The following is a 13,724-nucleotide window of genomic DNA, read 5'->3' on the forward strand; positions in this document are numbered from 1 at the left end:
ATATATCCCAGAGTGCTCAAGCATACAGTCATGCTAGGACATCAACCTGGATGGACCAGAAAGATATATAACAACCGCCTAGGTTTATAATGTTCGCCTAAAAAATTTGCATTGTCTGTGTTATATATCCCAGAGTGCTCAAGCATACAGTCATGCTAGGACATCAACCTGGATGGACCAGAAAGATATATAACAACCGCCTAGGTTTATAATGTTCGCCTAAAAAATTTACATTGTCTGTGTTATATATCCCAGAGTGCTCAAGCATACAGTCATGCTAGGACATCAACCTGAATGAACCAGAAATGTATATAACATCCGCCTAGGTTTATAATGTTCGCCTAAAAATATTTTATCCTATATATCCCAAAGCGCTCAAGCATACAGTGATGCTGTATGCTTTCTGGCTGAACCAGAAAGGTTATAATAATTTTGACATCCGTCTAAGTTTATAATGTGCGCCTAAAAAATCAAATCATTTATGTTATATATCTCACATGAAGCACCTGAGCATAGAACAATGTTAGGACTTCACCTTAGATAACCCAGAAGTGGTAATAAAAGTAATATTTGTGTTAGTTTTATTGTTTACAACTGAACAAATTATTTCTACTGTTTACAATGATGCTTCACCCTGGATGGACCAGAAAGGATTTAACATCCACCTTTCAGGGATATTATTATATTGTTTTTGTTGTATATCCCAGAAGCACTCCTGGATACAGGACCTCAACCCGGGTCAGCCAATAAGGTGTTTCAATACAGTGTTTCTTTAGAATGGCGTCTTAAATAATCCACATGTCTTACCAGAAAGAAATCACTCTACAAAAAATATCAAGATTAAACTAAAATGTCCGCCTGGTTTTACATGCATCTCAAAGTTAAGCTTAATGAGCCGCAATTCAAAGGATATATTGCGCCTGACCTTTTCTAAATTCAGTAAAACCATGCCCTACAATTTGAGAAAAATAATATTTGGGACTGGATTTTAGTGCTTCGTCTTAGTTCATAACATCTTTTCGACGGACGTTTGAAGTTAATACCGGAACAATTTTTCCGTAAAGAGCAGGTAATTCGTACATCGATATCTTTGAAGCAAAACCGTGATTTGATCTTGATTTCGCAGCAGACCTTGCTTAGTGATCTTTGCTGGTCTTGACCGAAATAAATCGACTGATCAATGCAATAATCGTTATGTTGATTACTTTGGAACTGGGGCGACGGACGACTAACACAACGCTGAATAAAGATGCATATGACAGCTTTTTCTTTGTATAACCTTCGATCTAAAAGCCCGCCATTTTTATCCGCGAACATTTGCCGCTTACGGATTACCTGGCCTTACCTCATGAAATATGCTCGGTGAAACTGACGTCTTACATAATCGCACGATCGAAGAACAACAAACTCTCTAAGGGCTCACTTGAACACAATTCAATTCCAAGACAGTCGAAAGTTGCCATATAGCTTGTCCATGAGAAAGGGGAAGAGCGAGCTACTTTTCCCAATATGCCACTGCGCTCTTGGTAAGATTTATTTCAACATAAAACAATAATTCCATCCTGCTATGACTTCGTAACCGCAAGCTCCAACCGTGAAACCGCAAATGACCGCAAATCGAATACGATGACGGCTACTAAGCAGATTTGTGACGTCACCCCTTAGCAACCAGAATTGGCGAATTTTTTCACATCCGGTTAACTCTGGCTCGTGATGCACAACGTTCTACAAAAACGAGAACCGGAAAAACAGACAACCTAAAAGCAAGACGGAAGTACAACAACAAAATATTTGAAGGAAAGGGTGTCGAGAGAGATCCCCACCTTGCGTTGAAGAATTATCTAAGCCACCACAGACTAGAGGGTATCGACGAACTTTTTATTTGCAGCCCATTGATAACCCCAGAGAAGGCATTTGGTATAAGAAGCTTCCACTGAAGAGAGACGGACTAGCCAGCATTATGAAACGAATGGTCGCGAAGGCAGAAATCCAAAACGAGGGGAAACTTTACCAAGTCGTCGGGTCGAAAAACAACTATTCAAAGGTCTTCTAGGTCATTTCGATCCACTGGAAATCTTGGAGCTTACTGGGCATCCTAACTCCATCCAGTCGTACAGTCATAACTCCGTACAAACACAGAAGGAAATGTTTGATCGACGACTGGTAGAACCGGGAAGATGCTCTGCGGCTGTCTACAACAGTACGGCTACAAATGTAAACGCGACGAGCGCCGAACACCGGCAGTTGTTCTCCAATCCTTGCAATTGTTCCTCTTTAAACTCCTGCCAGATTAAAATTAATTTCCCAAATGGCAAATGACTTTCCAGTCGTTTTTAAAGTGATGTTACATTGCCTCTGTTAATGGAAAAATGAATTTACAAGACTTAAACTTAAGACAATCAGAATAAATTTTATTGGAAAACACGTGATTGTTTTGAAAGTTTGTTTTGAAGTTTTGAAAATTTAATCAACACATAACTCCTATCATTTCAGATCCTTTAAGGCTAATTTCCATATGATCGCAGATCGCAGATCGCAATAAGGTCTGCGATCGTCTGCGACCAGCCTTTAGATAGAACATGGTTCTATCTTCTGCGATCGTCTCCGATCGCGATCGCAGGATCGCAGACGATCGCAGAAGTAGTTTCCATATGATCGCAGACGATCGCAGACCTTATTGCGATCTGCGATCTGCGATCCGCGATCATATGGAAACCAGCCTTTAGAAATGCAGAGTTAAAGAACTGGTCAGCGGCTAAGAAAGAAACATAATGGACAGTGAATTCGTTTCAATGTGATGAATTTATCTCGTTATATAAGAGCTTTAATGGTACTCCTCCAGCGTTTTCACTGATTACCATCAAATTGATAAGGAATGTGTAATCTACCATCAAATTGATAAGGAATGTGTAATCTATTCTCGTGGCGAAATTTTAAAGCGATGGTTATCTCATGTCCTCACCATGGTTTGTTGCTAACATTCGTTGATGACATGTTTGGTTAAAATTTGGCTGTGTTAGTGAATGTCAGAACTTTCACTTCTCGATTGTGGAACAGAAACTGGATTGCTGAAAAAAATTTGACAGACTTTCACAGACAATTGATGGAACTTTCGACCGATATGAACGAACAAGTGTCAGCTTCAAGTCTTACAAAATTCACGAACTCGCCAGGTGGTTGAGAAAGTTTTATTTCGCAGTTCGTATTTCATATTTGCTACCTATTTGCAAAGATCAAATACGTTGATTGAAGAGTTTTCAGAGAAATCTATTTCTAGATGAAAATTAAATATTAAAAGATAGTCGCTCTTAAAATTACTTACTCCAATGCATGATTGTTTTGTTTTTAAGCTGACTTTTTTTCTAATAAAAAGCTAATAAATTCGTTATAAGACACAAACTTTCCACAAAACGAGCAAAGTGTTGAAAACTGAGCTAGACTCGGTACAGGATGAGCAGTTGTACTTTTAGTTATTCGTCTATTGTTTTTTCCATTTCAGTTTTAGAGGATCGCCATACTTTTTCGAAGGTTGGTGTCCAGGAGCCAGGCCCCCTTCTTCAACCAATCAAATTTCTTCGCCACTACTCCGATAATCTATCTTAAGGGCAGAAGTTTTACGATTTCGTGTTGGCTAAAACAAACAAAGAACCTGGATAGGGATGAAGTCATCTATGGTGACCGGTACGCCGGTCGATCCCATTTTTTGCTCTATCGGAGAGGCCAGAAGATAGTATTCAGACGCGACATCCCCGATGGAGCAGAACCATTCAAGCTCACCGGTCTAAGTAAAGTTTCTTTGAACAGTTGGACGCACCTGGTTGTTACATGGCATCACGTGAAAGGGACATCGTCTATGTACATGGATGGTAATATTATAGGCCATACAACATTTTCTCCAAAGGAAATGTTGTCAGTCTACGATCCCTCAGGGTGGCGGTACGCGATTGGCCACGACAGGCGATACGGACACCAATTCAACGCATTAGTTATGGACCTTTATGTGTTTGGTACAGCATTGTCAGCGAAAGAAATCAATAAACTGAGAGGTTCGTGGTTGACGTATATAATCATAGGTCACGCACAGACTGAATTTTACTTAAAACGTTTGTTAGTGCATGGAAAAGCGGAATTTTTTAGCCAACGAAATTGTTGTTTTCATATTTCCACATTTTTGCTTTGAGTAATTTAATTTGTTTAAATATTTGTTTTTAAGTAACGTAATTGAAGACCTCCTTTAACCAATAAATTTCAATTTTAAATTCTTCAAATAGTTTTTTTTTAATAATCAATCATTTCATCGGTGTAGTTTCTTGTAAGACTATATTGTCTTTACACTTATGCCTTCTTATACAGGTGTCCCTATGATCGTAAACAGGACCGAAGTAGTTTCAGGGGGAATCTTTAAAGTTAAATGGGAACCTCCCTTGGAAGTGGCCTGTCCAGTTGTAAGGTACAAGGTCTACTACAGAGAAGTCATTTTACCCGCCAGTAAACACCAGTGGAACTCGGATATCGTCGACAGAAATGCAACCAGCTACACCATGCACCTCAAATGTCAGAAAGAGTATGAAGTTGTACTTTCGTCTTTAACTACTCAAGGAGAGATTGACTTCAAGGATAGCGATGTATGGAAGTTCAAAACCAAAGGAGGTAATAGTAAAACCATTAGACTACAGTTCAGTACTAATTAGCAAAAAAATATATTTCTTAAAACATACATTGGCGTAGAAAATGGCTTAAAGCTACAAAGTGCCCCTCCGGCACACTGTGAGGTAAACAATGGCACACAAAGTAGGATGGACACGTGGCGTTTACGCCGGGGAAGCTGGGCAAATAGACAAATATACCATACTAAGTATTCTACCTGACATTGTACCAGTACCTGGGTCAGGATTTTGTTGCTGAATTGTTTGATTAGAGGAGAGTTGCACCTTGTTCAAACGCACTCCTTGCCACCAACTTGAGGCATCGTACGTTAACTCCTCTGTTGTTTCAGGTATACCTTTACCCCCAACAATAAAGAACGAGGAGACAGAAATAAGGAGCTGCAATGTCAACGTTTCTTGGAGTACGCCTCTTGACAATGGATGTCCGCTGACCAACTACTCGGTTTACTATCGGGAGATGTATTCACACGAAACAGAACCTCTCTGGCGCGAAATAAAAGTCACTGACGTTTTGAAGACTCATTATTTTCTCTCGCTAAAATGTGATACGCGGTACATGATCGAAGTATCCGCCTGGAATGAGAAAGGAGAGAGCGACATATCAAGAACATGGATTACAAAAACAATGTCAGGTAAGTGTTCATTATCCAGTATTTGTTTCATGGTTTCATCATGGGAAAGGGTTAAGATGAATTTCTAACATCTGCAAGTCTCGGCACTTAATTAACTCAACGATGGTGGCGATGGTGCCTTACATATAGTAGGAAATAAGGTTCCTAATAAGAATCAAAGACGGCATGAATTCACAGATCGATACCTAAGAAATCGGCCATATTTCTTAGCAGGCGTTGTATTAAACTAACGATTACAGGTTGACCCCAACCAAACCAAACCAAACTAAAGGCTAATTCACACTTACCGACTTATTGGAACGATTAGTTAAGGTTCAATCGCAATTGGACCAATTTACACGTTACAATTTGTAAGTTGATTTCTTTAATGTGTAGCGCAGGGTGAAAACTGGTCTGATTCAACAAATTTTAGCAATACCACTGCATATTTTTAAAAATCAGGCCGATTTTCCCTCGCTCACTAATTTTCTTTGTCAAATCAAAATTAGCCTTATTTAAGATTTCATGTTGCTACTCAGAATGTCCCACAATCAATCAATCAATCAATCAATCAATCAATCAATCAATCAAAAATGAGACATTTAATTTTAATTTAGAACATTCAATGGCTTGAAGAGACATGGCAATTAGCCAATCGGGGGACCACAGTTTTGTTAGACAATTGATGATTCGACATAGAAGGTCACCGATCATGGACAAACTCTTTTTTTTTCAACCCAAGGACGTTGTTTTTGCAAATTTGGTCATTTGATCGTATTGTTAACCTAGTACTTATCACAAATCGGGAAGATGATGATAACCTTCTTCGCAGGCGCCCATGCATCTAAAATGTGCAGTTGATTTTGGTCTTGACGTCAATGTCTGTCTTAGAGTTATTCACTGCAACAAAAACACATCCTAATTCAACTTTAGAAGTGATTTGCTCCTATTTCTTCGCCGACGTTTCATTGTAAAACTTATGTACAACGCTCCTATATGCGAAGAGAGTTTGTTGTGTCGTATTCTTTTTTCTGTATAATCCTCACACCAGTGATAAACAGGCCAACATTTAAACATGGTGAACCGGCCGTGAGGACAGCGTATCATGTTATGTTGCATGTTATGAAATTGGCCATTCATATGTTGCCCGTTGTGGTATGGAATACTAAACTTGCTCTCTTTTCATCAACAACGTGCAACATGATGAACGGAAGGAGAAAACATCAAGCCATTTCTCACGAAGTCAGCAAGTCCAGATATCGAACCAGATATGTTGAACATTGTTGCCTAGCGTGACTCCTGTCTTACCAGCAAATTCTTAATTACCATTATTTGCAGGCCCAAGATCTGAGGCATCTCCAGGCAAAAATAACGGAGCACTTCTTTCTCCGTCGCAGCTAGCTGGTCTGATAGCGGGTCTTCTTGTGCTTCTTATAACCACTTTTATTGCGGTAGCACTGTGGACTCATAAAAAAGCAATGAAGAAGAAGCTACTCACTCGTAGCACAGGGGCCAGAAGGTACTTCATGCATCTTTCAAAAGATTCCTTGTTCTGTCTTGAGCATGCAGATATTAGATTCGGTTAACATTTTGAGCAATGAAAATGATAATACTATTTAGATCACTATACCTCATACTATTCATGCTACGAATTGGAATTAAAGTTAAGTTGTCACACAGTTTCCCCACTCCAGAAACTACGGGGACGACGGGTACGAGTGAGGGATTATGGGATCGTTTGGGTAGACGGAAGGAATTAAATTTCGCCGATAAATAGTTCTGGGCGGACGGTTGTTTTTAGGCGAAAACCGTTAAAAACGAGCTACGCTATCTCAAGAAAACGCTGAAAAATGCACTTATGCTTAGGCGCGATGTCCATCCATCTACCCAAACGATCCCACAATTTTTTACTCGTACCAGTCTTCTTACAGTTTTTGGAATGGAAATTTTTGTCTTCGAAAGCCCCAGAAAACATAGGTCCACGCTTAGTTTGCCAAGTTTCCTGTTCTCAGGGTAGCATCTGATATTTGAGAGATATAAAGATTGTTATTGTTGTTGTTGTAGGTCAAAGTCAACCATTATACCCCTTCCACGATGGGAGGTTTTGCCACAACAGGTTGAGTTTGAGGAGGAGATTGGCCGTGGCGCATTTGCTAAAGTATTAAGAGGCATATTCAGAGAGTCACCTGGAATCGAGGTGTTTTACAAGTGCAGATCTAAAACTGTTGAGTTCAAACAAGGCCGGACAGTAGCTGTTAAAGTGTTAGAAGGTAACAAGTGATTCCAGAGTATACCATCCTTTACCCCAGATTATGATACTGAAGAAATGGATGACTCGTGATAATGGACGGACTGGAAAGATAAAATATTTTCTTTTCTTTGTATTGCTTTGTTCTTAGCCTTGGAAGTAACAATTATTTTGCTTAAAAATTCTGATGCTAAATAAATATATAAATAAATAAATCATATACGATTGGACAATACAAGAAGTCAATACAGAAGTAATTTAATTTTGATTTTTTTTTCTTGATTGTGTAAAATATGAAGTGCTTACTTGCATTGCTCTTGTTAAACTATACCGCTCAGAACTACTGCTGGCATAAAAAACGGATCAAACTTATTTTCACAAACTATTAATTCCACGGCACGTGGTTTTATTTTCAGACTCGACAGATAAAGAAGCCAGGGACCAGCTTTTGGAGGAGATGGAGCTCATGAAATCGATTGGCTCACATCGTAATGTTGTCAGCATGTTGGGCTGTTGGGTTAACTCAGAACCCATCTTTCTCCTGTTGGAATATCTTCCTCATGGAGATCTGCTAAACTGGCTGAGAAGAAAGAGGAATCAGGTGCAGTAACTTTCTACAACATACTGGAGTAAAGGTGTCTTCCCTGAGGGGGTCTTCCGCGAAGATTTGACTGGGATGCGCGTTCATCTTTTTTTGTTTAGGGTAACACACCCTGGTGTGGTGATTTTTATCTACATTGATGACAGTTCTGAGTAATTTCAGTGTATTTTGGCGAATTAGCTAAGCTGAGGAAAATATGACAAGATATGAAATTTCTTACCAGGAATTCTATTAATTATCATTCGTCTGAGTTCCACTATGCTTTCTAAAATATCAGTTATTGTTCTATGTTATTAGGATTCGTACCTCTTCTAGGTAAAAATAAATTCGAGCCACGCCTATAGAGCAACAATCTGTACCTTTACGTGGCTCCCTTTAACATTTTCCACGGGCTGTAACTTTACTGTAATTTACTGTAACTCTTGAACGTGATCACTGATGATTTTGCTCAGTAACCGGGTACTTTCTTTTTTAATTTTTTTTCTTTTGAATTTCTTCCGTTAGAAAAGCCATCGAAAATTTTATGATAACGAAAGATTTACAGATGATGCCGGCCAGACTCAACTTACCATTGAAGACTCAAACGTGGTGCGATTGGGTGAGGAAACTCCGCGAGTCAAAGAAGTAGCGAGCTGCGAGGAAGAATGCGCTGCAATCAGGAACCCTGACGACGACGGGGAATGCCTGGATGAAGTGTTAATTTTCATTGGGGCAAGTGACGACTCCAAAGTGCATTTCGATGAAGACAAAACCGAAGGCAAGGATTCAGCAGAAAGCTGTGAAAAACTTAACGTTGATCAGGCTGCAAAAAAGGAGGCTGAAGAACTGGCGTGTTCTTCTCAGTCCACTTCTGAAAATGTTACTCCAGAAACTGCAAACAACGTAAACGAAAGCGATGGAGATGAGCCATATGAGGACGATTTCTTGCCGAAAGATCTTCTTCGTTTTGCTTGGCAAATATCGCGGGGAATGGTAAGTGGTCTTCGTTTGTTGTTTGTCGCTTGAACGCTAGGTACTCATATCCACATGACTTCCCCCAAAATATTCTTACTAAAAACTCGTTACTTTTTTTATGTGCAGAATCTTCAAAGAATGCAAAGAAACCAGCAGTTACATGTTTGTTAGACTTATTGTAATTTAAAGTTGCTCAGGGTCATGCAACTTTAAGAATTCTCAATAAGAAGTATTCCACTGTTATCTATTGTTTGGTCATTGATTGATTGATTGATTGATTGATTGATTGATTGATTGATTGATCGATTGATTGATTGATCGATCGATCGATCGATCGATTGATTGATTGATTGATTGATTGATGAATGGATGGATGGATGGATGGATGGATTGGTTGATTGATTGATTGATTGATTGATTGAGTGAGTGAGTGAGTGATTGATTGATTGATTTATTGATTGATTTATTGATTGATTGAGTGAGTGAGTGAGTGAGTGAGTGAGTGAGTGAGTGAGTGAGTGAGTGAGTGAGTGAGTGAGTGAGTGAGTGAGTGAGTGAGTGAGTGGGAGTGATTGATTGATTGATAAAGGGAGTGAGTGTTGAGTTGATTGGTTAATTGATTGATTATAATTTTTTGCCTTCACAGAGTTTTTTGTCAAGTAAAGGATTTATTCACCGTGACTTAGCAGCACGAAATATTCTACTTGGTGAGGGCAAACAAGTCAAAATTTCTGATTTTGGACTGATGCGCCACATTGATGGAGAAATTTACAAAATCGATAAAGCAAAGAAAATCCCCGTGAAATGGATGGCTCCCGAGGCACTTTTTAACAGTGAATACACCATGAAAAGTGATGTGTAAGTGTATATTTCGCTGCTAATTTTATATCCGACAACTAAACTTTACGATCACCTATATCTCCTATTTCTTAGTCTTGAGGCAACTTAACACCTTTGTGAAAGAAAACTAATTTGCTCCTACAAGTATTAAAAAAGATTGACGTCCAAACTCCAGTATCAATACCCATACTGTGGACATATATAGTAGTATAGTATTCGCCCTCTATATATAGTTACAGCAATTGCTTTATCCATGAAAAAATTCAACTCTTAAACGACATATAATCGTTTGCAGCAAACAGTTAAGTATTTTCTTTTACCTCTGGAAAAAGAAATTGACTTCATCGGTAGCAATTGAGTACCGGCCATAATGACTTTGTTAATTCTAACGTGTTGAAAGATGTGATAATTTGCACCGAACCAGAAATATCCTGTGCAAGGAAGGTGATCGTCAACCATACGAGATGGCAATGTTATTGTCCCGAATCCATGACTAAACACTTCACAAACTCCTATAGCTACAACAAATAAAGCAAACGATAAATATAATATAAATATAAAAAGAAGAGATTAGGTCTGTGTGTTATTATAACATGAAGTCTTCAACGGGCATCCTGTTAACAGACATTTTTAATGCTTAATTTTTCAGATGGTCTTTCGGGGTTTTACTGTGGGAAATTGGCACAATGGGTAAGAAAGAAAGAAAGAAAGAAAGAAAGAAAGAAAGAAAGAAAGAAAGAAAGAAAGAAAGAAAGAAAGAAAGAAAGAAAGAAAGAAAGAAAGAAAGAAAGAAAGGAAGGAAGGAAGGAAGGAAGAAGGAAGGAAGGAATGAAGGAAAGAAAGAACGAAAGAAAGAACCAATGAAATGGTTCATTGATTAACTGACTGACTGAAAGACTGACTCAGTGACCCTCTGTGTCCACAAAATATGTTCTAAGTCAATGACTTATTGATGGATTGATTGATTGATTGATTGATTGATTGATTGATTGATTGATTGATTGATTGATTGATTGATGGACTGACTGACTGACTGACTGACTGATTGATTGAGTGACTGAGCGACTGACTGAACGAGTCAGTGACTTACTAATTGACTGACTGACTGACTGATCGTCTAACTCAATTACTGAGTGATTGACTGACTGTCTATTAGATCAGTCAGTCAGACTAGGTAGTGTGACCACCGCAAAGATATTCGAGAGCCAATTTGCTATGACAAAGTACTAACGCTGGCGAAATAACCTGATCACTAAGGCAAATCAGTTGTATGTTTACAGAAATTATTTGGCCAATGATCATGGTCGAGCAGGAACAAGCTACTGTAGGAAAAACTGGTGCTATCATAATCCTCATATCCTCAACGCATTTGGCCTTAATCTTAAAATCAGTGGAAAAGAAAAGTCATTTTCAGCTAAGATCAATCAAACTAATGAAAAGAATACCCCCCCCCCCCCCCCTCTCCTCCAGCACTTCCCCAGCTTACATCGTAGTCCTTCCAAGTAAAGCATATTATTAAAACCTTGTTTTCAAATTTCTATTTGCAGGGGGAAATCCGTACCCCGGAGTAAGCAACAAAGAATTGTACAATCTTCTTAGGACTGGTTATCGTATGGAGAAACCAGACTCGTGCTCCGCTGAAGTGTAAGTTGTTGTTGTTCTGTCTTCTTCGAACTAGCTTCGTGACCTGATTACCGTTTTTCGTTGAGGGTCTAGTAAGTGTTAATTCACAAGTGCTTCGAGATGCCCCGTTGTAAAAATGATCCATCACTTAGTTTCCATAATTGTGGCATCATCATTAAAATTTATATACGTCACATTTCACAAATGCTTCATTTCGAATAGGCCCTGCCTTCCTCCATATTTTCACTGAGAATTGACTACAGCACGCACTTGCTGAGGACAAATTCAGTCGGTGAGCTTTCTTATATCCCTGTCAAGGCCAATTTCTCATTCTCGTCCAGTCTATTCTGACACCCTTAACAAAGATAGAAATCTCGGTTGGAAATAGCTTTTCCTATTGTACCGTACCACGAACACTTGGAACTAGCCTGACATCAGCCGTCGCGTTGTCTGGAGACTATAATGTCTGATTTCTGAGAATGAGGAATCTTATTCAAAAGTAATCTCATTATTAAACATGGCGTAATGTTTCACATTTCTTAGATTTCAGTTGGTGTTGGAGTGTTGGAATGAGAATCCCAGTGAGCGACCAACATTTGACGAGGTGACGAAATTACTGGAGGAGATGCTGATGAGGGACACTCCTTATTTTCAGCCAGGGTTACTGGATGAATCAAAGGCATATTACAATACGATGCCGGAGAAGGATGCTGACGAGGAGGCCATCTAGGAGAATTGCCAAACCAGAGGATATTCTTGTTTTTGTTTTGTTTTGCAAACTGATGGTAAATAGGTTCTGAAAAGATTCAGTACATTTAGTTACATGTCAGCGTTTAGGCTGCAATGTAAAAGATGCAAAATAACCAATTTGAAAATAATCATTCATTGTATTTTTGAAGATATTAGTAAAGCAAAGGCGATTGTTAATTCTGAAATACGGCATAAAAAATTCAACGATTTCCTAGATCAGGACCACATTGTAAAGGCGCGACGATTCTGAATCTTCAGAAAGAGCATTAAGACACGAAAATAGAGAGCATGTGTATTGCTTATGTAACTCAAAGAAAATTATCAACGAGTTGTAAAAGTTTTATTTAATAGCGCCGAGAACGCATAATTTGTAGGATCTAGAACGCATGATGCATAAAGAATTTAAAATTTAATTATTTTATCTTGTTGGATGTCTCGTCATCATGGCATGTTGACGTGATTAAAAAGAAAAGAGCGTGTTTTTTTTTTTTAACTTATTTAGATACAGCAGATATAAAACTCGATCATCGTTTCTTACTGATAAACCATTAAATGTGAACGAGATCTGGTTAGGACGCTATTAGCTGATAAGATATAGCAGAATATTTACTGACGAGGGTTCAAGGCCTTGGTTCAGTTTAAAAAGGATCCTCTGCAGACTTCACTTGTACTACAGAGATAACAACGATCATGAGTAGCAAATAAAAAGCATGGCAACTGATATGAATTGACTCGTAAATATCTGTTTTTAGGCTTACTTTCACTCAGTCCACAGGGCCTGGAAGGGTATTCTCTAGATCCGGGAAAACTCAAAATATCTTGACGGGTTTCGGGATTTGAATGCTCACGGGAAGCGCGATTGGCCAAAAATTTGGGTACGGGACGCGGGATTTTTTTGCCCGTCAGTCTTTCGTGAAAACCGAGAATCTAATAGTACAAAAGTTACCTTCCGCATGTTTCCGGTAATAGGTTTGTGTTACGTCTGTCAACAAACTTATTGATTAATGACTTTTACTTTATTTTACAATTAAACATTTCGCAATTGGCTAATCGTTAACTCTGCACGTACCTCAAACTCGCATGGTTCACCAGATAATCGGAAGCAATGGCAGCACACAGCGCGGACCCCATTAAGACAGTTCGAGTTTTGGTGTCCTTTTTTCTCACAACAGAGTCTCGACAAACTTCTGGCCAACCGATTCATAAAGAGAAGTTTAATGCGCCAATCTCAACAGATAACCATAAAGAATTAAACATTTTCAAGCGCCACAATCATGATTTTACTGGCCTCGCTCTATACGCGCTCGGTCGATTTGAAATTACTCGCCCGATTACTCTCGGAATTGTACTCCCGTACCATTACTTATCATCGTACTGTGTAGTTCTGTTGAACCAGGTTATCATGTCACGTTATTAAACATGATTTCGGG

General features: G+C 38.9%; 1 protein-coding gene across 1 annotated transcript in view; it reads left to right on the forward strand.

Moving 5' to 3' along the window:
• The window catches only part of LOC146483296 (uncharacterized), a 32,334-nt gene extending 19,343 nt beyond the window's left edge, over positions 1–12,991 (forward strand). Inside the window, exons 11-21 of the mRNA XM_085106035.1 lie at positions 3,506–4,046; positions 4,354–4,656; positions 4,997–5,299; positions 6,617–6,797; positions 7,343–7,548; positions 7,943–8,127; positions 8,632–9,099; positions 9,728–9,939; positions 10,571–10,611; positions 11,469–11,565; positions 12,088–12,991. Of these exons, the coding sequence (XP_084962161.1) occupies positions 3,506–4,046; positions 4,354–4,656; positions 4,997–5,299; positions 6,617–6,797; positions 7,343–7,548; positions 7,943–8,127; positions 8,632–9,099; positions 9,728–9,939; positions 10,571–10,611; positions 11,469–11,565; positions 12,088–12,274 (2,724 nt within the window). The 3' untranslated portion in view covers positions 12,275–12,991. The remainder of the gene's footprint in view (positions 1–3,505; positions 4,047–4,353; positions 4,657–4,996; positions 5,300–6,616; positions 6,798–7,342; positions 7,549–7,942; positions 8,128–8,631; positions 9,100–9,727; positions 9,940–10,570; positions 10,612–11,468; positions 11,566–12,087) is intronic.
• Positions 12,992–13,724: the final 733 nt, after the last annotated feature.

Source organism: Pavona decussata, unplaced genomic scaffold (assembly GCF_977016875.1).
Source record: "Pavona decussata unplaced genomic scaffold, jaPavDecu1.1 SCAFFOLD_39, whole genome shotgun sequence".
In the NCBI taxonomy this organism is placed as follows: Eukaryota; Metazoa; Cnidaria; class Anthozoa; order Scleractinia; family Agariciidae; genus Pavona; species Pavona decussata.